Raw genomic sequence first — 27933 nt, 5'->3', positions numbered from 1 at the left:
TCTACTAAAGATTTACCCTGTAGTTTTTCTTCTAAACTCTTGAGAAAATGCTGAGCTTATTTATTTTCCATCTTACTAGTTTTTAAATCAATGCATTAAAGCTGTAAAATTTTCTAAGTACTCTTTCAATGTATTCCAACAGCTTTAATATCTAATACTTTCATTATGGCTATTTAAAAATATTTTGAGTTTCACTGTGATTTCCATCTTTAATGCAGAAGTTATTTAGGAATATATTTCTGAACATATGGGTTTTTAAAAAATTGTTGGTTTCTAATTTAACTGCATTATGATCAGAGAAAATGTGAATGATGTAAAGTCTGGAAATACATTCAGAATTCCTTTATTTAATACATAATCAATTTTTAAATAAATGTCACATATGTCTTTGAAAGGAATGTGTATTCTCTATTCACTGAAATAGGTATAAACATTACACACATATGCAATACATGCGTCTACTGAATCAAGCTTGTTAGTTTTATCAAATCTTCTCCATTTTTACTAATTGTTTTCCTGTTTAATGTATTAAATTCAGATTAAAACATATGTTTAGAAACTTCCACTGAATTGTGCACTAGTCAAACCTGGTCAAACTTGGTTAACTCCCCCCACAGTCTGCTTTGCTTGTGTTTTATGCTGTGTTATTAGGTACACAACGTTGAACCATTATTATATCTTCCTAGTGGATTATTCCATTTGTTACTAATACTTTGTGTCTTAAGGTCAATTACAACTGATGTTAACCTTCCTGCACTAGCTCTCTCCTGATCTGTACTTCCATAGCTTATCTTTCCCTATGCTCATTTTTTAGACTTTCTGTTGGTGCTGTTTTAGGTATGTTCTTATTAAGCCCATTGGAGAGGGATCATATCAATCACCCAACCAATAAACCTGATTGGATAGTCTATCTTTTAAAGGGTAAGTGAGTTTTTTTGATTGAATAGCTTTTCTATTTGGGGTGGGGAATGGGGTTCTCATTTCCCTCCTTTCCTGTATTAATAGGTTTTTGAGGGTTTTTTTAAAAAGTTTCTTTCCCTCTGAGAATTCTCTCAAATTCTCAAATTCAGTAGAAAAATTTACAACTTTATTTTCACCCATCTGTAACTGAAATTTAACATTTCCTTCACTTATGAATATAAACAACAAACCATGAATAGTTTTTATAGTACCTCTCACACTGTCACCAATAGAAATCACAGATAATTTCATCTTACATTTCAGTTTTAATAGAGATCTAGAATAACTATTTACACTCAAAACCACTTTGAAATTATAGTAATTGTTAAAAGCATGGCTTGCTCACTAATATGTTAATAAATAAGCATATATGTACTATCATATTATAAATTTGTAAAAATACCTGATAGCTATATTTCAGGAATAATTGGTTCCCTTTGTAATGCTATGTGTTTTGTTTTATATATTTAAAAACATTCTGAGAAAGGATCTATAGGTTTCACCAAACTACCAAAGTGTTCGTGGCATAAAAAAGGTTAAGAAAAAAAACCCCAATATGTTAAAGTGTACAACATCTGTAGTAAATCTGTATTCCAACTTGATTTTGTTGGCTGTTTTGGTTAGTATTAAAGTTTTTCAAACATTCTAGAAATTTGGGTTGCATGCTTTTGTGAAAGATTTTTGGTGCTGTTTTTGTTTTGTTTTTTAAATTTTATCTCCTCCTATGTTCCCCCACGGCATCTGTTTTGTAGCTACCTCCACTTAGGTCTCCATTCCAAAACCAGTCCTAAGATGGTAGTTCAGAGTAATATTACAGACCCCATCACAGAGTCAGTGGGGACTTAGTTAAATTCCTATTTATTATGGTATGTCTCCTACCTTTCTAAGCTCTCAGCCCCATGAAAGTTCAAGCAGTGGTTAGTAGAAGCTTTTTTCAGCCTCCTTTTTTGAGCAAAATATCCTGACCCTACTCCTTGGCTTCAAGCAGGGAACCAGAATCCAATCCTCTACCTCCTGTGGATAAGGTGGCCTTTGTGGATTTGGGCAGATTTAAAGGGAAGGGATAAAAATGCTTATGTATCACCATCTTTAACCAGTTTTATAAGGAGAGGTCTAAATATTGTTTGTTTATAGTCGGTAATTTTAGTTTCTCTCTTTTATCTAGATTTTAATTATTTTAAACTCAGGAATGAATGTTGATTTTGTTTTTACCAAAAAGCTTTAAAACATCTGTCTAGTCTAGATAATCATATCTAGATAATCATATCTCTTCTCTGACTTGTTAATATGGTAAACTAATTTAATATTTCCTAATATTGACTCAATTGTGTGTCTAAATGAGCTGAATTTGATTATGGCATAAATTTCTTTTGAACAATATATTTAAGATATTACACCAATATTCACAAGTGAAACTTGACTTTCTTTGTGTATTATGTGGGTGTGTCATCTTTTTAAAGTTTGGTATTACCATGTTAATGGTTTCAGTAAGAACTAGGACAACTACTAAAATTACTTTCTGATTTTATGAGGCTGGCTGTATAAATCCAAATTTGTTAACTCCATCCAGAATTTAGGAAATCTTCCCTTAGATGTGGAGCTCACCTCCAATATTGTTCTGCATTTCAGTATTTTGCTTGGTTTTTAGCGTAGCTTTGTGAAATCTCAAGGATCCAACACATGATCAGAACCAGATGGCAGTGTTCCATGTCACCTCCTTTGTGCTGGCAAGAATTTCCAAGTTTTACATAACTGAGCTGGTAGGCTGCAAATTTAATTTGGGGTTGGATTTTTAGGTTAAAAGAAAAAAAATCTCCAAAAAGTCTAGTTTTATGTTTAAAAAATATTTGGAATCCCTATGGTAAAATATTACTTTGTAAACACATTTGTACTTAGTCATGTTACAAGTAACAGAAAATAGGCATATTGTTCAGATTCCAACATTGGTACTGCTGCAGAAGGATAACCTTAATGGTACATCCTACCAATCCATCAAGCAAGGGAATCATACTTCTCACAGAGGAGTGTTACAGCTTCCACAGAAGCTCGGCTCCAGTGTTCCAAAAGATGTGGCCTGGGGCAGAGAGGCACCAAAGGAAAACATACCATATGTCCCTGTTTTACTTCCACAGAAAACAAGGGGATAGACTACAATTGTGTTCCTCAAGAGACTGGTTTTCTCATTAGTTAATGAATATAAAAGAGGAATATGGAAAGATTCAAAAATAGGCTAAATTTACAATCTCATTTGTAAAAAATTGTAAAATTAAGGGATGTATGTCTATGATCTGCAAGGTCTCTTCTAAATCTAAAATTCCATGATCCTTACCTATAAAAATGTAATTAATGAAAGAATATCAAAGATGCCTTTGTGCTGTCTCTGTGACAGGAATGGCATTCTTAACTGTGTTATGGTTCTTTGTTTAGGTACACTATTTTTTTTTCTCCCCTTCAGGCAAATTTTTTTTTTTTCCTAATAGCTTTTATATAATTTCCTTAAGCAAGCAATATCTAGTTCCACTGAATGTTTCCTCCTTAACATCTTACTCCCACAGTTTTTCTCTGTAATTTTAAATGTCTGTAAATGAATCTTAATTTTCCTGATTTATATCATATTTATTCTTAGGATCTTAAACTTATGGTTATTTCCCCTAGGAATATCTTTCATTTTGTATTCTTAACAAATGTTCTATTGTCTCAGTGTTATGAAAGAAAGAGATTTTTCTAGACACAGTATTTATCCATCATCAGCGTATTTTAAGTTTTATACACAGACATAGCCTACAATCATGTTTTAACTCATTACGGTAGAGGACTCTACTAACAAGACCAAGATTATGGGTTAGATCTCCAAGTGGATTACTGAGTCCTGTTTATTTGTCTCATGGCCAAAGATTACACTGTTGATCCTAATAAGCTGTTTTGCAAATGTGTACCTTTTGTTAAAAAACTGCCTAGAAGAATACAGATGGCTCAGTGCAAATTCATTACCGCCATTAGAAAATATTCAAAACACACGCCCTAATAAAAGAGGAAGAACAGGTTGCTATTCCTACCCTCAAGATGGTACTGATAAATATAATTTACTATATTTTCTGAAAAATCATCTTTTTATATTACTGCATGTTGAGCAATGATACTTGGAAACTGAACTTATACTTTGTAATAAAATATCATACAATAATACAGGAAGGTATCAGAATTACCTTATAGTAATAATTTCCCCTGGGTTTGCCCTTATAAACCAGCTACAGTTGATTCTGGCAGGATATTCAGAAGGCCAGCCTGGGCTCGTGATTATACCACTTGGCACTCGAATTTGTTCTGGAGTTTCTCCACAAGCTGGAAGATAGTCAAAGCAATCTTAGCTAATTATTATACTTTAAAACAAAGCATTAAGTAAAGCAGTATTTATTTAAAAATAAAAAACTTCAGACATCAAATCATATACAATAAAATATGGTATTGCCGACCTTAAAAAGCTTTTATTATTCTAATGAAATCATTTTATTTTCTTCCCTTTTAGTCAAAGTATCTTATTCTAATTAAATACAACGTTTTAGGGAGGTGTGGAAGTTTTCAAATTGGATCCCTGAATAACATTAAAATTGTTAAGATTGCTAGCTTTAGCCATGGAGATCAGTTGATCCATCTATCTTTTTTCAAAATTCACTTTTAAATTTATTTTATTATAAACTACCTAAAGTTCAACTTTACTGAACTACTTTTTGGACACTTTAAATTAAAAAAAATCAGATAAATAGTCTTCTGAACAAAATAATTAAAGGAAAGCACATATAAACATAACAGTAAGATGCTGGGTTGTTAAGAAGTTAGTGGATGATTGGATAAAGACAGCAAAACATTACTTCAGAATTACTTCAAAGCAGTTCTTTAATTCATTCCATGAATACTTCGGAACTTTATTACAGGGTCATAAATGATTCCTAAATTATTTTAAAAATAAAGGCTTGAAATAGTCAGTGATTAAAGTAGCATGATGTGGTTAGATATCTAAATATTTTAGGATAGAGAATAAATTCAAACTACTACCAACACTTTCCCTGTATTATTCTCCTTTCATTATCTTGAACTCTCACAGTTCACATTTTACCAATCCAGAATTCAGCTGATAATCTGACAATTTATTCTCCCTTAATTTATAAAAGAGTCACTGGTTACAAGAAAATGCAATGAATGTTTAAACCTTCAGGAAAATGTAAAATCTTGGAACCTCTTATCTGATACAATTTTGACAAACTGGATTAGCTTATTTTTAAAGTAAGAGCGGATTAGAAGGAGCAAATTAGAAGTGGGGAGAGCAGCTGCCAAAATGACCATTGTGTGTGTGTGTGTCTGTGTGTGTGTAATAGAGGTTACAGTCTGCTCAACTTAGGGTAATTATGCTAGGAAGTAATTTTACAAAGTTTGTATCCATAATCAAAATCAAAATAAAAGCAAGCTATATTGCTCAAAGAGTCAATACTTATTTCTATAGAATTACCCATTCCCTGAAAAAAAACACGCAATCGAGGTTTTAAACCTCTGCAGGTTCATGCCTAAAATGCGTCTAGCCTGGAATTAGGGTATACTGCCAAAGGGATCTTGATTTTAATCACTTTTCAAACACAGAGATTCATGGCATAAAACACAAGGATATAATATATCAAGAGCCTAGCATACATCTTATTGCCCACACACAAAGCTTCCAATTTTTTTTTCGTTAAATTTCATTAAGAGTAAAAATTCCCTTACAAAACAGTGTAATTTGATACTTTAGGAAAAGACTAAATTTATCCAAATGTGATTCAATTTTGGGCTTATTAACACTGAAGTGCCAGAGTTTTGCTTCCAACCTTGTTCTAATGAGTTATTATCACAATAATTAATGAAAAGATGCCCTAAATCATTCATAAGACCTTTTTTCTTTCTTTACCTCCTCTTGCCAAAGCATTTTGTAGCAGCATACTGAACAAATTCTTAAGTTCATGAAGATACAAACATACAAATAAACTGGCAAAAACTATTATCATCTCTCCCCCAGGATGTAGAAAACTGTTCATTTTCATTAAAAGATTCATTTACATTAAAGAGAATAATACAATTTTGAGTTAAACTGTGTTTAACTTACAAGTATAACACTGTAAATGGCATATAAGTACTGAAATACTTATTAGCTGATCTAACAGCAGTGAGACACATCCAAACACTGGGTAGGAATAATCTATGACAAAGCAAACAACTCTTAACCTTTAAATAAATGGAGATGGAGAGACTAATTATAGGGGAAAACTAGAAATAATTTTATTAGGTTTTGCTTAAAATTTCTTTCCCCAAACATCTGAGAAACCCATAGGTGGTGCTCTTATACCAAAGACTAAAGAAATGATGATCTGGTATGGATGCTCAAAAATACTGTTGTGAATACTTTATTTTCACACAATTGCCAAAGGATAAGACATACTACTCGTAAATAAGAGTGGTTATTTTAAGATTCAGTATCTTACATTTCTAATTCACTTAGTACTTTTATAACATTATTTATAAATATTAATGATTCTCCCCAATCAAAAACAAAATTATTTTCTCTTAATGGGTTATGAATACGTATTTTGCTTAAATTTTGCAACATGACTGAGTTTGGCATTTTGTTTTAGATCCAGCCAGTGGTTTTTTATCAACATTTTTATACGTACAATATTAATACATTGGGCATGTAGATTAATATACTCTAGCAGAAGCATAACTTATTCCCTTTTATATATGAGAAAGAATAAATCCAAATGCTCAAACAGTGTGATAAACATTAGAAATCATGAAAAAATTCCCCCCCTTTTGAGCTTAGAGTTCGCCTATATATACTGGTAGATTTGGAATCAGAAGACCTAGATGCCATCTGTTCTATCTGCCACTATTAGCTTTGCCACAGTATAAACTACTAAACCTTTTTAAGACTTGGTTTCCTCATGTGTTAAAATAAGGAGTTGCTGTTTGGATATCTCTAAGGTCTATTTCAGCCCTAAATTATGGCCCCCCTCATCATCATAATATATTTCCACTATATTTCTGATACTTATCAGGATGCACTGATACATTTTTTTCGTATTTCATCACTTTGCATTTTCTCTTTGACCCACTGAGATCACACTTCCAATTCTTACCTTTACCCCTTAAGAACTGTGTTAGCAAGCAAAGGTCATCACGGAGCTCACCACCAAATCAAATGTACCCTCACTCCCAATGGTACCTGATCTCTCCAGAGCACCTGACAGTGATTTTTTTCCTCTTGATACTGTACTACCTTGACTTTGCTGACATCACTCTTCTGGTTCTTCTAACTCAGACTATTCAGTGTTAGTTCTCTAGCACTAGATCCTTCTTCCTCAGCCAGCTCCTGATATATTGGTGTTCATGGTTCATGCCCAAGCCTTCTACTCTTCTCACTCTCTATGGAAGATCTCATTCACTCCTACATTTCCACTATGATCTATAGTTCATGAGTTTAAAAATCTTTAACCCAGAGATTTTGCATAATCAAGGGCCCACTGGACATTCCAACCTCAAATTCAACATGATCAGAACTGTGTGTTTCTCAAATCCTTCTCTTTATTCTATATTCTGAACCGTTATTATCTTAGGCATCATATTTGGCAAAAGGAATAGTCATTTCACCTAATTCAAGTAAAAAGGAAACTTACTTTAAGAATACCACAAGCAATCTCAAGGACTTTTTAAGCATAGGAAATAAAGCTCACAGCAAATAAAACTAGAAATCTCAAAGTCAGAACCTGAGGCTGCCTTCACCACCTCTTAAATCAAGGCTTGCTTTATTTCCTATACATCTGTCTCAATCTTCCAACTGGCTTTCTGAGTCCTCTATTTTTCCATTATTTCAGTATCTTATAATGATTTCCCATTCCCAACTTATAATAACACTTCAGCTTAAGTATCTACCATCAACTGTAATTTCACTGTTTTCTTATTTTGTTATATTTATACTATTATTCATTTCATATTATACCCTTTTACATAAAGGATTTGAGGTGACTTATTATTGCAATCAGTTTGATAATACTTAAGCATCCACTTCCTCAAAAAACTGCCTACCACACAGAGTGCTGCAAGAATTAAATACAATTATTTTGGTAAAGGAATTAGCACACTGCTTCGATTACGGCAAGTTGTTAATAAATAACGTCACAAGATATGCCAAATCAGATAGGTTGGCAGTAATGCCTGGAATGAGGTACTGAGATGATTACTAAGGCAGTGTTCAGGCTAAATGGGAAAGAGGGCAGTAACTGTTCGTTTAATATGTGCTGGGCACCATTACACTCTTGAAAGAATGGGAAATTATGCCACAATTAACTGGTTATCTGACATGGGTTGGGATACATACTCACAAAACACTGCTTTATGGAATGAATTTCTTTTTGCTCTAAAGAAAATTTTTATTTGGTTCTGCTAGTTTTAACCTCATCTTTCTAGATTTTGACTATACTCCACTTTAGGATGTACCAAACCTGACCTTCTCTTACCTCCATTTATTCTAGCCCTATCTTCTCTACTGTTTACACATAGTTATTTTATCAATAGCTACTGTCTGGTTATTTCTTCAATAGAGTTAGTTTATATGTAATTGGCAAATAGAGGAATCTTGTCACTATAATGCAAAGTTGTGAAAGATCTTATTCCCAGCATATTAATGACTTGAAGTAACCAGGGGCAGGAGAAAACCCCTACAGAAGCACCTTCCTTTACAGCAAGACGTGGTTACTTTTACTGGTTTAAAGAATTACTTGACTTTCCTTTATATTAAGCTATCTTGGGAGGCTGCAAGTATAGACGGAGATGTGAACACCTTTCCCCACTATCAAAATAAAATAAAACAAAACACCTTAATTGATGAAGGGTGTCTCCGAATTATGTTTTTAGTTTTGATTAAACTGGTCTCCACTAGAAGCAAATATCTTCACGGAGGAAGTATGAACTCCAGAGTACATGGCTGCAAAGTACGGACTGGGTCTAGGTGTAAATGTCAGAAGATATCTGTGCTGCCACTTGGATCGATATTTTACTTGGTAGCGCTAAACTTAAAAAGTTATACAGCTGGAAGCAATCTGTACCAACACTACCTTTCTCATAAGCCCTGTTAGTTTAGTGTTCACTTTTGCAGAATGTGAGATTTTCCAGGAACACACACATGGCATTATGGCAGGAATGATTGTATTTTAGTCTTTGCTCATTTTGCTTTCTTAATATATCTCTTAATAACCAGTATCAACTTTTTGTTCTCAGAACACAAATATCTACCAAAAAAAACTATTTAATTTACTTTAGTCAGTATCTTTCGATATAAACAAATGCTCATGTATTTTGGATGATGATGATGATATGTAACTCTACTTTTGATAAATTTCCCATAACTCCAGAAACAGAAGCTCCCAAATTAAAAGGGTTCTAAACATTCATTCAAAAAAGGTAGCAACTTTCAACTTGGATAGAGACTTCTTCACAGGAGAATGCAGTGATTAGGTTATCTGATTAGTCCCCAAAAGCCTATTTCATTTGTAGTGAATCTAGTGTACAGGATATTTGGAATGAAAAATAAAAGAAAATGGCATTATTACAATGCTACTGGTTAAAATGCACTAAAAGGCTAAACTAAATATATACAGTTTTAAATTTATCATGTATGTTCTCAATTAAGAAAAGGAGAATTAACTGAAGAATAAATAGGTAGAGATTCTCTGATGGAGTTCTTAATGAGATTTTGATAATTTCCGGGTTTAAAACACAAAGATCTCACTATATAGTTTAGAAAACAGGACAAAACTGATTGAGAAACACTCAAGACTTCATGTTTATTCTGATACTAGTTCAATAATCCCACAGAAAAGCAAATAACTATGGTTTTAAAACTAGATTAGTACACCATACCTATTATCTTTAAAGCAACCATTTAAAAAATATAAACTGTTCAAACAACCTCTACTTTAGAGGCCACATGGGAGAGAAGAGGGTAACTTCAAAGTAACGTCAAACTGCCCTTCAATTTGAGATTTCATGGTTTTTAAAGCTTGAAAAAAAGAGGCATGCAAGGAAATTTATGGTTAGAAATGAGCTACTTTTAAAAGAAAAAGTACAATTTCCTGTTCCACAGATGAAGAATTGGATTTCTTTTCAAAACTGACAAGGGTTGTTGGCATTTTATGACTAAAAGCGACCTGCAGTCTTTGTGCCTTTGGTTTTAACAAACCACAAAACTGAAATATAAGTAAAAATCAGCTATGTTTACTGACCACCTTAAGTACATAAGATACAATACGAAAAGTACAAAACAGGAGCATGAAGAAAATTAATGCTCTCATAGGCACTGAAGTTTTGTAAAAATGATTTATGCTTATTAACTGAATCCAAGAAACATATAAAATATAAACAGGTATGAGAGCATACAAGACAATATGATCCTCAATGATATAATGCATAAAGTAATTTAAAGCAATGTATCATAGGGCATGGGGTATTATTAAACAGAAAAAAAAAAAGGCCTACATTTGGGCCTGCATTATGTAAGTCAAGTTTACTCAACTATTAACATAGTATTTCTTTCATTGAAAAGAAGTAAAAAGAGCACATTCCAAATTAGAAGAACTTAATGACTCAATTCTATAGATACTAGTTAAGGCAAGATAGGCTACTGCTAAAAGAAGTGATATGATACAAATATTCTGTAAAGATTACTTTGCTGTACTGTAACCTGTGGGAAGGGAAACTGGTGAGGCAAAGAGATCAGCTAAGAAGCAAATACAGAAGCTCCTCTACTTGTAAAATTTTACTTTATGAAAGTTTCAGCATGAAACAAAAGCATGCTCACCCTGTTCACAGCGAAGGACAGCATTTATAGTCAACAGTGGTCACTATCATTTGGCCATCTCGTTTTTCAGAGTATAGAGTGTTTTATAAATACTAACTCCATTTTGGCTGTTAAATACAAAAGCAATTCCACATGTTGAAAATATGAATAAGAAGGGTTTGATTCCAACAGAAATAAATGACATTAATAAAATACCATTTTCAAAATAAAAAATTAGTAAGCAAATGGTGACTGTTGAACAGCCATATGGGATGAGAGTACGAATGATTCTGAGGGTAATAAGTGAATCAAGCCATAAATGGAAAATGCTGTGCCTATGTAAGCAATAAAAGGCACCGAGACATGGGAAAATTAAAATATATAGTTAGATGATTAGTATGGAAAGCAGATACCAACTGGCCCACTGTTAAATTAGGAGAAGGGCACCAGTTTGAAAACTTATGGCTAAGTATGGTGCACAGTGCTGAAGATGAGATTTTTGTTGCAAGTCAGAAGCTTATGGTTCACAAGTTCAAGGCCCATGAGTATACTCAAAGTGAGGCACGTGTGGTCAGGTCTGTGGGTCCCATGGCTGATGATAATGTTACTGCCTATCAGGTACTTCCTTTTCTTGTGTCTTTTCGCATTTAATTCTTACTATTATTAGCCCTATTTAACCAATGAGGAAAAAATGGAGGCACAGAGAAGTTAAGTTATTTTCTTAAGGTCAGAAAAAGTAAGTGTCACAGCTGGGATTGGAACCCAGGCAGCAGGCTTCAGAACTGCACTCTTAACCACTAAGACACACTACTGCCCACTAGGGAGCTCCCTATGACACCTGGAATAGTTATCAGGGGGTGGGTGGAAAGCTGCCTCCATAGAATTTCAATAAAGATAAAAACGGTCTGTTTTGGTAAAAAATGTCTTGGTCCTATATTAATGTGGAGAGAAAAGGTATAGGATCAATGATAACACAGAGAAAGAGGGTATACTTAGATTTAAAGCTTATAAAGACTGATTCCTATTTGCTACAAATCTATATGGGGCCTGCAGGCAGGAGGAAACTGCTCCTTAGTCTCTTTGGAATTAAAAAAATGACTTTGTAAACAGGATTCTAGAACTTCCTTTAATAATAAAACGCACATATATATACATTAACTATAGGTTAGCTGATTAGGGAATGGGGCAGAATAGAAGCAATAAGGGCATGCAGTGAATGCTGAGGGAGCTATTTCAAAGGAAAGAGAAACAGAGAAGAGGAAAGTAGAGAAGGCTGGGTGATTAGTGAAAAGGGGTTGTGTTCTTAAAGATGCTTAATACTGGACAGATGGGTCAGAGTTTACAAAGCAAGCATACTAGTATGAAGGCCATGGGTCACTGACAATACAGGGCAAGTTACCAAGTGAGTATCAGAATCTGCAAGATGAATGATGTGGAAGTACAAGAGTGGTCCTTTGGCCGGCTGTACCCCGTATGACACAGCTCAGCCCTGCCACTCAACAGGAAACCAAAGAAGTCCTGGCCAGGAAGAAACTCCTTCAGTTTGAAAATCCCCTTCTTGCAACTTGACTGAGTTTGTTGCTCACACTTAGCATCTTGATTTCTTTGACCCTTGTTGTCCAGACTCCTTTAATACCTGAGCTGTCATAATGGAAATGTCAGAACAGTCAACACACTAAGGATGGACTGAGCCGGAAGGAGACAGAGGTTGGATGTGATACTATCCCTGAGAATTACTCCAAATTTCATTCTAACTTTTTCAAGAAGTCAGCAAACTGAACTTTTCTTTTTAGGGAAATAAGTAGTAGCACTCTAACAGCAATATTTACTAGTCTAAGATGAGAAAGCTTTTAATTATCATTTAAAAGGTAAGAATCAGGGGGCACCTTCAAGATGGTGGAGGAGTAAGATGTGGAGATCACCTTCCTCCCCACAAACACATCAAAACTACATCTACATGTGGAACAACTCCTACTGAAACCTACTGAACGCTGGCAGAAGACCTCAGACCTCCCAAAAGGCAAGAAACTCCCCACGTACCTGGGTAGGGCAAAAGAAAAAAGGAAAAAGAGAGACAAAAGAATAGGGACGGGACCTGCACCTCTGGGAGGGAGCTGTGAAGGAGGAAAAGTTTCCACACACTAGGAAGGCCCTTCACTGGTGGAGACGGGGGGTGGCGGGGGGGAAGCTTTGGAGCCACGGAGGAGAGCACAGCAACAGGGGTGCAGAAGGCAAAGCAGAGAGATTCCTGCACAGAGGATCGCTGCCGACCAGCACTCTCCAGCCCGAGAGGCTTGTCTGCTCACCCGCTGGGACGGGTGGGGGTTGGGAGCTGAGGCTCTGGCTTCGGAGGTCAGATCCCAGGGAGAGAACTGGGGTTGGCGGCGTGAACACAGCCTGAAGGGGGCTAGTGTGCCACAGCTAGCCGGGAGGGAGTCCGGGAAAAAGTCTGGACCTGCTTAAGAGGCAAGAGACCATTGTTTCGCGGCGCGCAAAGAGAGGGGATTCAGAGCACTGCCTAAATAGGCTCCAGAGATGGGTGCAAGCCACAGCTATCATCGTGGACCCCAGAGACGGGCATGAGATGCTAAGGCTGCTGTTGCAGCCACCAAGAAGCCTGTGTGCAAGCACAGGTCACTATCCACACCTCCCCTCCCAGGAGCCTGTGCAGCCCGCCACGGCCAGGGTCCCGTGATCCTGGAACAACTTCCCCGGGAGAACAAACGGCACTCAGGCTGTTGCAATGTCACACTGGCCTCTGCTCCGCAGGCTCACCCCGCATTCTGTACCCCTCCCTCCCCCCAGCCTGAGTGAGCCAGAGCCACCGAATCAGCTGCTCCTTTAACCCCACCCTGTCTGAGCGAAGAACAGACGCCCTCAGGCTACCTACACGCAGAGGCGGGGCCAAATCCAAAGCTGAACCCCAGGAGCTGTGCGAACAAAGAGAAAGGGAAATCTCTCCCAGAGCCTCAGGAGCAGTGGATTAAATCTCCACAATCAACTTGATGTACCTGCATCTGTGGAATACCTGAATAGACAATGAATCGTCCCAAAATTGAGGCGGTGGACTTTGGGAGCAACTGTAGACTTGGGGTTTGCTTTCTGCATCTAATTTGTTTCTGGTTTTATGTTTATCTTAGTTTAGTATCTAGAGCTTATTATCATTGGTAGATTTGTTTATTGATTTGGTGGCTCTCTTCTTCTTAATTATATATATATATATATATATATGTATTTTTCTTCCTTTTTCTCTTTTTCTGAGTGTGTATGTGTATACTTCTTTGTGTGATTTTGTCTGTATAGCTTTGCTTTTGCCATTTGTCCTAGGGTTCTGACTGTCCGTTTTTGTTTTTTTTTTTTTAGTATAGTTTTTAGCGCTTATTATCATTGGTGGATTTGCTTTTGGCTTGGTTGCTCTCTTCTTTCTCTCTCTTTTTTTTGTTACTTTTTTATTTTTACTAATTTTTTTCTATTTTAATAACTTTATTTTATTCTTTCTTTCTTTTCCTCCCTCCCTCCCTCCCTCCCTCCCTCCTTCTCTCTATCTCTTTCTTTCTTTCTTTCTTTCTTTTTCTCCCTTTTCTTCTGAGCTGTGTAGCTGACAAGGTCTTGGTGCTCTGGCCAGGTATCAGGCCTGAGCCTCTGAGGTGGGAGAGCCAAGTTCAGGACATTGGTCCACCAGAGACCTCCCAGCCCCACGTAATATCAAACAGTGAAACCTCTCCCAGAGATCTCTATTGCAACGCTAAGACCTAGCTCCACTCAATGAACAGCAAGATACAGTGCTGGACACCCTATGCCAAACAACTAGCAAGACAGGAACACAAACCCACCCATTAGCAGAGAGGCTGCCTAAAATCATAATAAGGACACAGACACCCAAAAACACACCACCGGACGTGGACCTGCCCACCAGAAAGACAAGATCCAGCCTCATACACCAGAACACAGGCACCAGTCCCCTCCACCAGGAAGCCTACACAACCCACTGAACCAACCTTACCCACTGGGAGCAGACACCAAAAACAACAGGAATTACGAACCTGCAGCCTGTGAAACAGAGACCCCAAACACAGTAAGTTAAGCAAAATGAGAAGTCAGAGAAATACACAGCAGATGAAGGAGCAAGGTAAAAACCGACTGGACCAAACAAATGAAGAGGAAATAGGTGGTCTACCTGAAAAAGAATTCAGAGTAATGATAGTAAAGATGATCCAAAATCTTGGAAACAGAATGGAGAAAATACAAGAAACGTTTCACAAGGACCTAGAACTAAAGAGCAAACAAAAAAGGATGAACAACACAATAAATGAAATTTAAAATTCTCTAGAAGGAATCAATAGCAGAAGAACTGAGGCAGAAGAACAGATAAGTGACCTGGAAGATAAAATAGTGGAAATAACTACCGCAGAGCAGAATAAAGAAAAAAGAATGAAAAGAATTGAGGACAATCTCAGAGACCTCTGGGACAACATTAAACGCACCAACATTTGAATTATAGGGGTCCCAGAAGAAGAAGAGAAAAAAAAAGGGACTGAGAAAATATTTGAAGAGATTATAGTTGAAAACTTCCCTAATACGGGAAAGGAAATAGTCAATCAACTCCAGGAAGCGCAGAGTCCCATACAGGATAAATCCAAAGAGAAACACGCCAAGACACATATTAATCAAACTATAAAAAATTAAATACACAGAAAAAATATTAAAAACTGCAAGGGAAAGCAACAATTAACATAAAAGGGAATCCCCATAAGGTTAACAGCTGATCTTTCAGCAGAAACTCTGCAAGCCAGAGGGAGTGGCAGGACATATTTTAAAGTAATGAAAGGGAAGAACCTACAACCAAGATTACTCTACCCAGCAAGGATCTCATTCAGATTTGACGGAGAAATTAAAACCTTTACAGACAAGCAAAAGCTAAGAGAATTCAGCACCACCAAACCAGCTCTACAACAAATGCTAAAGGAACTTCTCTAGGCAGGAAAAACTAGAGGAGGAAAAGACTTACAATAACAAACCCAAAACAATTAAGAAAATGATAATAGGAACATACATATTGATAACTACCTTAAATGTAAATGGATTAAATGCTCCAACCAAAAGACACAGACTGGCTGAATGGATACAAAAACAAGACCCGTACATATGCTGTCTACAGGAGACCCACTTCAGACCTAGGGACACATACGGACTGAAAGTGAGGGGATGGAAAAAGATATTCCATGCAAATGGAAATCAAAAGAAAGCTGGAGTAGCAATTCTCATATAAGACAAAACAGACTTTAAAATAAAGACTATTACAAGAGACAAAGAAGGACACTACCTAATGATCAAGGGATCAATCCAAGAAGAAGATATAACAATTGTAAATATTTATGCACCCAACATAGGAGCACCTCAATACATAAGGCAAATGCTAACAGCGATAAAAAGGGAAATCAACAGTAACACAATCATAGTAGGGGAGTTTAACACCCCACTTTCACCAATGGACAGATCATCCAAAATGAAAATAAATAAGGACACACAAGCTTTAAATGATACATTAAACAAGATGGACTTAATTGATATTTATAGGACATTCCATCCAAAAACAGCAGATTACACTTTCTTCTCAAGTGCTCATGGAACATTCTCCAGGATAGATCATATCTTGGGTCACAAATCAAGCCTTGGTAAATTAAAGAAAACTGAAATCGTATCAAGTATCTTTTCTGACCACAACGTTATTAGATTAGATATCAATTACAGGAAAAAAACTAAAAAATACAAACACATGGAGGCTAAACAATACACTACTAAATAACCAAGAGATCATTGAAGAAATCAAAGAGGAAATCAAAAAATAGTAGAAACAAATGACAATGAAAACACGACAACCCCAAAACTATGGGATGCAGCAAAAGCAGTTCTAAGAGGGAAGTTTATAGCAATACAATCCTACCTCAAGAAACAAGACACATCTCAAATAAACAACCTACTCTTACACTAAAAGCAATTAGAGAAAAAAGAATTTTAAAAACCCCAAAGTTAGCAGAAGGAAAGAAATCATAAAGATCAGATCAGAAATAAATGAAAAAGAAATGAAGGAAACGATAGCAAAGATCAATAAAACTAAAAGCTGGTTCTTTGAGAAGTTAAACAAAATTGATAAACCATTAGCCAGACTCATCAAGAAAAAAAGGGAGAAGACTCCAATCAATAGAATTAGAAATGAAAAAGGAGAAGTAACAATTTACAATGCAGAAATACAAACGATCACGAGAGATTACTACAAGCAACTCTATGCCAATAAAATGGACAACCTGGAAGAAATGGACAAATTCTTAGAAAAGCACAACCTTCCGAGACTGAACGAGGAAGAAATAGAAAATATAAACAGACCAATCACAAGCACTGAAACTGAAACTGTGATTAAAAATCTTCCAACAAACAAAAGCCTAGGACCAGATGGCTTCACAGGCCAATTCTATCAAACACTTCGAGAAGAGCTAACTCCTATCCTTCTCAAACTCTTCCAAAATATAGCAGAGGGGGAACACTCCCAAACTCGTTCTATGAGGCCATCATCATCCTGATACCAAAACCAGACAAAGATGCCACAAAAAAAGAAAAGTACAGGCCAATATCACTGATGAACATGGATGCAAAAATCCTCAACAAAATACTAGCAAACAGAATTCAACAGCACATTAAAAGGATCACACACCATGATCAAGTGGGGTTTATCCCAGGAATGCAAGGATTCTTCAATATACGCAAATCAATCAATGTGATAAACCATGTTAACAAATTGAAGGAGAAAAACCATATCGTCATCTCAAAAGATGCAGAAAAATCTTTCGACAATATTCAACACCCATATATGATAAAAACCCTCCAGAAAGTAGGCATAGAGGGAACTTACCTCAACATAATAAAGGCCATATATGAGAAACCCACAGCCAGCATCGTTCTCAGTGGTGAAAAACTGAAACCATTTCCACTAAGACCAGGAACAAGACAAGGTTGCCCACTCTCACCACTATTATGCAACATAGTGTTGGAAGTTTTAGCCACAGCAATCAGAGAAGAAAAAGAAATAAAAGGAATCCAAATTGGAAAAGAAGAAGTAAAACTGTCACTGTTTGCAGATGACATGATACTATACATAGAGAACCCTGAAGATGCTACCAGAAAACTAGTAGATCTAATCAATGAATTTGGTAAAGTTGAAGGATACAAAATTAATGCACAGAAATCTCTTGCATTCCTATACACTAATGACGAAAAATCTGAAAGAGAAATTAAGGAAACACTCCCATTTACCACTGTAACAAAAATAAAATACCTAGGTATAAACGTACCTAAGGAGACAAAATACCTGTATGCAGAAAACTATAAGACACTGATGAAAGAAATTAAAGATGATACAAACAGATGGAGAGATCCATGTTCTTGGATTGGAAGAATCAACACTGTGAAAATCACTATACTACCCAAAACAATCTACAGATTCATTGCAATCCCTATCAAACTACCAATGGCATTTTTCACAGAACTAGAACAAAAAATTTCACATTTTGTATGGAAACACGAAAGACCCTGAAAGCCAAAGCAATCCTGAGAAAGAAAAACGGAATTGGAGGAATCAGGCTCTCTGACTTCAGACTACACTACAAAGCTACAGTAATGAAGACAATATGGTACTGGCACAAAAACAGAAATATAGATCAATGGAAGAGGACAGAAAGCCCAAAGATAAACCCACGCACATACGGTCACCTTATCTTTGATAAAGGAGGCAAGAAGATACAATGGAGAAAAGACAGCCTCTTCAATAAGTGGTGCTGGGAAAACTGGACAGCTACATGTAAAAGAATGAAATTAGAACACTCCCTAACACCATACACAAAAATAAACTCAAAATGGATTAAAGACCTAAATGTCAGGCCAGGCACTATAAAACTCTTAGCGGAAAACATAGGCAGAACACTCTATAACATAAATCACAGCAAGATCCTTTTTGACCCACCTCCTAGAGAAATGGAAATAAAAACAAAAATAAACAAATGGGACCTAATGAAACTTAAAAGCTTTTGCACAGCAAAGGAAAGCATAAAGGAGGCGAAAAGACAACCCTCAGAATGGGAGAAAATATTTGCAAACGAAGCAAGTGACAAAGAATTAATCTCCAAAATATACAAGCAGCTCATGCAGCTCAATATCAAAAAAACAAACAACCCAATCCAAAACTGGGCAGAAGACCTCCAAAGAAGGTCTTTGTATTTCTCCAAAGAAGATATACAGATTGCCAACAAACACATGAAAGAATGCTCAACATCACTAATCATTAGAGAATGCAAATCAAAACTACAATGAGGTATTACCTCACACCAGTCAGAATGGCCATCATCAAAAAATCTACAAACAATAAATGCTCGAGAGGGTGTGGAGAAAAGGGAATCCTCTTGCACTGTTGGTGGGAATGTAAATTGATACAGCCCCTATGGAGAAGAGTATGGAGGTTCTTCAAAAAACTAAAAATAGAACTACCATACGACCCAGCAATCCCACTACTGGGCATATACCTTAAGAAAACCGTAATTCAAAAAGAGTCATGTACCACAATGTTCACTGCAGCTCTATTTACAATAGCCAGGACATGGAAGCAATGTAAGTGTCCATTGACAGATGAATGGATAAAGAAGATGTGGCACATATATACAATGGAATATTACTCAGCCCTAAAAAGAAACGAAATTGAGTTATTTGTAGTGAGGTGGATGGAATCTGTCATACATAGTGAAGTAAGTCAGAAAGAGAAAAACAAATACCATATGCTAACACATACATATGGAATCTAAAAAAAAAAAAAAAAAGGTTCTGAAGAACCTAGGGGCAGGACAGGAATAAAGATGCAGACATAGAGAATGGACTTGAGGACGTGGGGAGAGGGAAGGGTAAGCTGGGATGAAGTGAGAGAGTGGCATGGACATATATACACTACCAAATGTAAAATAGATAGCTAGTAGGAAGCAGCCGCATAGCACAGGGAGATCAGCTTGGTGCTTTGTGTCCACCTAGAGAGGTAGGATAGGGAGGGTGGGAGGGAGACGCAAGAGGGAGGAGATATGGGGATGTATGTATATGTATAGCTGATTCACTTTGTTATACAGCAGAAACTAACACACCACTGTAAAGCAATTATACTCCAATAAAGATGTTAAAAATAAATAAATAAATAAATAAAAAGTTAAGAATCAGTGCAAGCAGAAAACTTTATATTAATTTATAACGCACACTCTGGAGACTCTTTCATTACTTTCAGACTTATTTCCAGAAATCATACATTTCTATGGCAAGCAGGATATCCTATATCCAGGAAATCCTATATCCAGAATGAATGTTAAATGGATATTCATTCCTCTGTATTAGTACAGATACTTAAGAATGAACACAGCGATATTTTTATTCCTATTATTTTTAGTGATTTTTTTAAGGACCAAAATATTCACTTGGTCATCAACTCTATTCAAGGCAGGTAATTCCTTGTTTCTTAAAGCTCACTAATGTCCAGAACAAACAAATAATAATCAGAGGCTAGATGGCAGTAAAATAATATATATTTTAAAAAGTCAAGATAGGTACAAAATATGGAAAAAGATAGAAGGAAAAATAGAAAACACAGTTTTTTTAGTTCTAATAGGGTCACAGCACAATATGAATAAGATCAGAAGAGTACTCTTAATGGAACTAGCTAACTAGCTTTATCCTAAAACTTCTAAGGGCAAGAATAATTTTCAATTTTGCTAGCAAAGCATAAGATAAAATGAATCCAGAAGATTCAACCTTTTATATCTTTTTTTAAAAGGACATAAAAGGGCAATTTTTTTCCTGGAAGAGCATAAAAACGATTGATATGTTACCTCCATTTTCTAAATTTAAGCACTCCAGCTGAATGAAATGCTAAGCAAACTACGACTTCTATTTCCTGAATGGGAAAAACTATTAATTTCTGAAGTTTACTGTGATTCTTGCTGGAAACATAGAAGAGGTAAGGCAGAATCAGCACATGAGCAAAGATAAATTGGCCTTGGAGTTCACAATTTTCTAAGTCATTTCTATCAGCCTTGATATAGTTTTTAGTATACTCACATCTTCTTCTGAGAGTGTTCCAATCTTGGTGTCTTCTGTCAAGAGTGATACCCAGAAACAAACCTAATATCAGACTCTGTTAGGGAGGAGTAAAGAACTATGATGGACTTTGTTCTGGATACTGTATTTCTATCACTGCAGCTTAAGATCAAATCACCCCCTAACTTGTATTGGTCTGTTAGTCAACTTGAAAACCAAAATCCAGTTTGCTTACCTGCTAAGTGACTGGCTTTTGCACAATAGATGCATAGTATCTTTAAATCCATGCCTTAGCAAAAGTACAAAAAAGTAACATGATCTCACACTGAAGAATTATTCTCAAAGTAAAAAAAGGTTTATTCTCAAAGTTAAAGAATGGAAAAGAAAATGTCAAATGTTTGAATGCAACTTGTTTTTTACCTTCAATGGATCTGGCCCACTCACTTGAGCAGATAAACTTCACTTCTACCATCTAAGCAGCGCACACTTCTGTCACATTACAACCTGTTCTGTCTATGGTACTGGTACATTTAATGTTCTGCTGTTGAGTTTATTTATTGTTTATTATAGTAATATACAATTCTAAGATATAACAATCTTGCTATAAATATGTAATTGTTCAGTAAATATGTGACAACATATGAAATGTTATGACTATGTAAATGTTTCACATAAAATATATTATTGTATAATAAAATGTTATAAACAATATTTAATTATATAGCATATATTACATGTAAAAGTATATATAATTTAATAAACATTATAATACTATATACTATAGTACTATATAATACTACCATTACTTTCTTTTCTGAAACTTACAGGCAATGCTCTACTCCAAAAGCTGAAGTGTCTCAAAAATAAACTCTGAAGGCAGGCAATGCCTTTAAAAATTAATAGTTTCCTAAACTAATGTGTTGTTGGTTTTTAAAAAAACTGTACTCTGTCTTGTATTCTCCACTCACTTTCTTCATTTGAAGGACAGTTTCTTGGTTCACACTAAGTTCTATTTTTATATTCTAAAATCCTAAAAACCCTAAAATATATAAGCTTTCTTTTTCTTCTCTCCGTTTGAAACATGGATAAAAGACACTGTATTGGTCAAAAGAATTGGTGAAATTCTTTTTCGTAAGTTTAGCAAGAGGTCCAGGTATTTAACTGAATAATTGAAAATAATATTAAAATAACAGGAAAGGTACAAAGGGCCACTTGCACCTGCTGCTCTATTCATGCAATTTTTCTATATTTAAAAAAAAGCTGGAAACTGCTATCAAATAATTATAGTTTAAGCTTCATTTCCTTTCAGACTTTTTGTTTGGAAGATCTGAAAATTCTAGGATAATAAAAGTATTACCAGACTAGATGTTCTTCCACAGAAACTTCAAAATACCGTATTATTATTTAACTGTGGTTAAAACAAAAGCCATTTTACTACAGTGCTCCACACTTCCGTAAAATGTTGCTAAACAATCTGTAAGCAAACTATTGCAATTTAGAAAATAATATCTCCTACTTTAAAAGGCCACAACTAAATTATTAGTTTAAAAAGGCTTATAGGACCAGCAGTGTGCTAGGCCTTTGAGTATTAGAATAGGAACTATAAAATGAAAAAATACAAAAGCAAGAAAGGGTGATGATTTTGATGAAATAAAAATTCTGACAGAACATAGGAAGAACAACGCCTAACTACTATTTTCTATACTCTGCTAATTCAGTTAATATGAACAAGGATTAAGAAAGAAACTTCCCAAGCAGATAACTCTCTTTCTCCACACTCAGAAGTTTCAGCCTTGCCTGACAAGATTTGAAGTCAAATGTAAAGTAGACCCAAGATAAGGCTAAGCTCAGGTAGAGCTTTTAGCTACAGATGTTATGAGGTACGAACATTTAGCAGCTGTATCACTGGTGAATTGGGAATAACGTGTTAAACTTCATACATAAAAACTTTCTAGTCGAGAAAGCACATGCCCCAACATCTGTTCCTACTAGCAACCAGAAAATCTTTTTTAAATTTCAGGGTAGTTTTTGCCTAACCATAAAAGAAAGCCAATCCTATTCTTTTATTCTTTGCAATGTCCCAACTCCAGGCCATGAATCAAAAAGAGAAGTAAACAGTTACATTTCTGAACAGTTTGGGGAAAATAAAAGGTTGGGACTTTAATAGAAACATAGTAAGAAAAAAGTTAAACCAGAAAAACATGATTATATGCAGTGTAAGTGCTCTCATACCTTGCAGATAGCTGTGTAGATCAGTACAATCCTTTTTGAAGGCAATCTGACAAAAGGTTTCTAGAGTCACTAAATTATTTATGACCTTTGATACAGTAATTCCAATTCTAGAAATCTATGCTAAAGAAACAATCTCAGAAATTAAAAAAGGGCTAAATATATATTAATATGTTCCTTGCAACATGATCCAGACTAGGGAGAACCCATTGGAAAAGAATCCATTGATATGTTTAAGAACATTACAATATAGCCACAGGATGGAAATTTTATACAGGCATTAAAATAACTATGAAAAAAATATATTCTATAAAATGCTAAATAGAAAAGGCAGGAGATAAAATTAGTTACAATCCAAATACATATACAATTATCTTTAAGGTATGCACAGAAAAAGTACAAATGAAGTAAATTATAATATTATTAATTAGACTAAGAATGCAGGGTTAATGGGTGATTTTCGTAATCTTTTTGCTCTTTTTCCAATTTTTCTAAACGTTTAATGAAACTTTTATAATGCATAAACAGAATTTGTGAAAACAAGTAAAAAACTGACTTGGAAGTAATCAAGAGTAATGAGGACATAATCAAATTATATCTAGAATTACACTTTTTTAAAAAAATTGAAGTATAGTTGATATACAATGTTGTGTTAGTTTCAGGTATCCAGCAAAGCGATTCAGTTATACATGTGTACATATGTACATATCTATTCTTTTTCAGATTCTTTTCCATTATAGGTTATTACATCTAGAATTATTCTGACTCAAATAAATATAGATTATAGAGTAAAATTCAAGTAATTCAAGTAAAATTAAAGTGGATACATATTAAAAATCAAATATATTTGTTCAATGTGTATAAATCAATCTGATCTAAAAAAATGTTTCATTCTATGTAGTAGATGAGCAATACATTAGCTATTTTACAAATTTAGACATTTAACAAAGAACATGAGGCATTTAATTTAGACATTTTTTAAAAGAACATTAAAATAGCCTTTCTATTGTCTCATATATACAATTATATTACTTGCAGTTTCTATGATATAATTTCATAATGATTTTCACATATTATTAGATTTACAAAAATACCATTTGTCTTTTCTCCTTTCTCTATTCTATAAATGAAAGCAGATTTAAAATTCCGAACCATGAAAAGTTCTAAAGAAAAAAATATATAAAAAAGAATACTTTATCCAATCATTCTTTCCCATTATACAACCACTAGATGTATACTTTTTGATAATTTACATTGTCTTATGACAATTCCTATAGCATAAGGACCAGCAAAAGGACAAAAACATATCTCTAAGCAAAGATTTGAGGAGGGGGAAGATGAAAATGACTAGAACGTTAGAAGTAGAAACAAATTACCCTAAGCATAAGAACCCAAACTATATTATCAAGCAAAAATTGTTAATTCCCATAAAAATTATATGAATAAACAAAACTAAGTACTTAGTACTACTCACAATTAAATAAAGTAAGAAAAATACTAAGTCATTTACTACACACCAGACATTGTAACGAGGTCTTTTAAATAAATTCATGATCTAACTTAACGTGGTCATTATTTACCATAGGATTTACTACATTAAGGCCACATTACAGGGGCGTTTTTCACACGTCTACTTTCTCCATTAAATGGTAAGTTGCTGTGGCAGTACTATTTTACTTACTGCTAACTCCCACCCTTCTTGGCACAAGGTGCACATCAGGTGCTTAATACACGCTGAATGAATTTAATTCGCTACAGATAGGGGGGCTCTACCTCCCAAACTGTCCAGGACAGTTCTGGTTTTGCCTGTGGTATCAGCGTTATTAAAAACAGTATACCCTTTTGCTTTCAGAGTGTCCTGATCTGGACCACAAATTACCTGAAAACACTACTGCACGTAAGTTAAAATTCTTTCTAAAATGTCATTAAAATTTCCAGAATGCAAAGAATGAATGAGCTAAGGCACTGAGCACTGTCAAATAAAGTAGCAGAGGCGGGCTTCCCTGGTGGCGCAGTGGTTGGGAGTCTGCCTGCTGATGCAGGGCACGCGGGTTCGAGCCCGGGTCTGGGAGGATCCCACATGCCACGGAGCGGCTGGGCCCGTGAGCCACAGCTACTGAGCCTGCGCGTCTGGAGCCTGTGCCCCGCAACGGGAGGGGCCGCGATGGTGGGGGGCCCGCGCACCGCGATGAAGAGCGGTCCCCGCACCGCGATGAAGAGTGGCCCCCGCTTGCCGCAACTGGAGAAAGCCCTCGCACGAACCGAAGACCCGGCACAGCCAAGGATAAATAAATAAATAAAAATAAAAGTAGCTATAAAATTTAAAAAAAACAAAACAAAAAAATGCCAGGACACTGGAAAGTTGAAAGTAATAATTATTTCAATAAATAAAATTAATAGTTTAAAAAAAAAAAAAAGTAGCAGAGGCGAAAAGAGCAGGCGAGGAGCGGAAGCAGGCAGTGAGAGCACGGAGCCACCTCACCACCTCTGCTGCTTGCTGGTCTCAAGAGAAAGCGAGTCCTGCATTTTTTTTTTTTTTTTTTTAAAGAAATTTTTTTTTAAGGCATTGTTTACTTTTTATTTATTTATTTTTGGCTGTGTTGGGTCTTCGTTTCTGTGCGAGGGCTTTCTCTAGTTGTGGCAAGCGGGGGCCGTTCTTCATCGCGGTGCGCGGGCCTCTCACCATCGCGGCCCCTCCCGTTGCGGGGCACAGGCTCCAGACGCGCAGGCTCAGTAATCGTGGCTCACGGCATATGGGATCTTCCCAGACCAGGGCTCGAACCCGTGTCCCCCGCATTGGCAGGCAGATTCTCAACCACTGCGCCACCAGGGAAGCCCAAGTCCTGCATTTAGAGATTCTTCCGAAAGCTAATTTTCCATTTATACCAGCACTGAGAGGGCTCTCATTGCAACTGGGGATGCAAGGAATTCAGAAGGCTTATACTATATCAAGCATTACACCTTCTACAGTTCCATACTGACTAAATAAAGAAAAATTGCAATGAATCTGTATATCCAAAAGCACCTTTTCAGAGAGCATTCATTTATATTTTTAATGGTACGACTGGAATAGATTTCATGTTATTCTTCTCTTTCCATAGAAGAAAGATTTTATAAGACCAACCTTCAGAAAAACAACAAGGCATAAATAAGGTTTAACTGAGCTCTGAAATTAAGTAATTTATTGATACATAAATACATTTAATTAAAACACTCATTTTGTTACCGGCTGAACTGTGTCAACCCCAAATATGTTAAAGTCCTAACTGCCAGTACCTCAGGATGTGACTGGATTTGGAGACAGGATCTTTAAAGAGGTAACTAAATTACAGTGAGGTCATATGGGTGGGCCCTAATCCAATATGCCTGGTGTCCTAATAAGGAGAGATCAGGACGCAGATACACACAGAGGGAAGACCATGTGAAGATAACAGGTAGAAGACTGCCATCTACAAGCCAAAGAAAGGGGCCTCAGAAGAAACCAACCCTGCTAATACCTGGATCTTGGACTCCTAGCCTCCAGAACTATGAGAAAATAAACCTGTAAATGCACATAATTCAGCAAAAAACCTGTAAATAATTCAGCAATAAACCTGTAAATCCACATAATTCAGCAAATAATTCAGAATATTTTCAAATATCTAATTCATATTATGAAATGATGCATGGTGAAAAAAAAACCCATTTAAAGGGCAAGAAAGGCCACTGGATTTTTGTAAAACAGAGAACAAAATGTTCACTGATATGGTTTCAGATCCCACTTGCAACTAACCTTTAAGAAACCACCACTTGTTGAGCTTTGGTATAGTATCAAAGAAGAGTATTCACAATTATCTGAAAAAGGCTATGGAAATACTCCTCTCTTTTCAAATTACACAACCATGTGAGGCTGGATTGTCTTCATATTGTCAAACAAAGCAATATGTTACAAAAGGCTGAGTGTAGAAACAGGTGTGAGAATTCAGGTATCTCCTTTTAAGCCAATCTTTAAAAAGTTTGCAAAATTATAAAACAATACCATTCTTCTTATTGATGTTTTTGTTTTGGAAAATACATTTTTAATAAAATTATGTTATTGATGTAAGCATGCAATAGACATTACTTTCATTAGCAAATGAATTAAGAAGTTTTTAAACAACTTCTCAGTTTTAATTTCTAATACAGTAAATATCAGTAACTATAACCTACATAAACAAAAACTCTTTGAAGTCCTTGTTAGGGGTTGAATTGTGTCCTCCCCACACTTATTTGTTGAAGGCCTAACCCTCAATGTGACTGTATTTGGAAGCTAGGGACTTTAAGGAGGTAACTCATAAGGATGGGGCCCTACTCCTGTAGGACTGGGGTCCTTATAAGAAGAGGAAGAGACACCAGAGACCTCTCTCTGAGTGCACATAGAGGAAAGGTCATGTGAGGACACAGCGAGAAGGCACCATGTGCGAGTCAGGAAGAAAGGTTTTCAGACCAGAAACCAACCCCACCAGCGCCTTGACCTTGGACTTCTAGCCTCTAGAACTGTGAGGAAATAAATATCTATTATTTAAGCCACTCAGACTTTGGTATTTTGTTATGGCAGCCTGAGCAGTCCCTGATATTGTTAAAAGCTTAAAAGGGGTCCTGAGAACAAAAATCTGAAAATCACTGAATTAGACAGTAACTATTCGGCTGTGTAAATTAAATGTTTCTACACAATTTCTTACTTCATAATTACAACTTGGAAAAGTAATCATAATTTTCATTAGCTATCCAAAGTAGAAAAAGGGAGAAAATTA

At 35.7% G+C, this 27933-nt stretch overlaps 1 protein-coding gene across 2 annotated transcripts in view; it reads right to left on the bottom strand.

The window, feature by feature from the left end:
- The window catches only part of LRP12 (LDL receptor related protein 12), an 84939-nt gene that overhangs the window by 16997 nt on the left and 40009 nt on the right, over nt 1-27933 (bottom strand). For both annotated transcript variants that reach the window (XM_036830348.1, XM_036830347.1), the window contains one exon: nt 4167-4302. In XM_036830348.1, the coding sequence (XP_036686243.1) occupies nt 4167-4302 (136 nt within the window). The remainder of the gene's footprint in view (nt 1-4166; nt 4303-27933) is intronic.

The sequence above is a fragment of the Balaenoptera musculus genome, chromosome 17 (genome assembly GCF_009873245.2).
Source record: "Balaenoptera musculus isolate JJ_BM4_2016_0621 chromosome 17, mBalMus1.pri.v3, whole genome shotgun sequence".
Classification (NCBI taxonomy): Eukaryota; Metazoa; Chordata; class Mammalia; order Artiodactyla; family Balaenopteridae; genus Balaenoptera; species Balaenoptera musculus.
The sequence above is the reverse complement of the archived record's forward strand: the minus strand, read 5'-3'. Positions and strand labels throughout refer to the sequence as shown.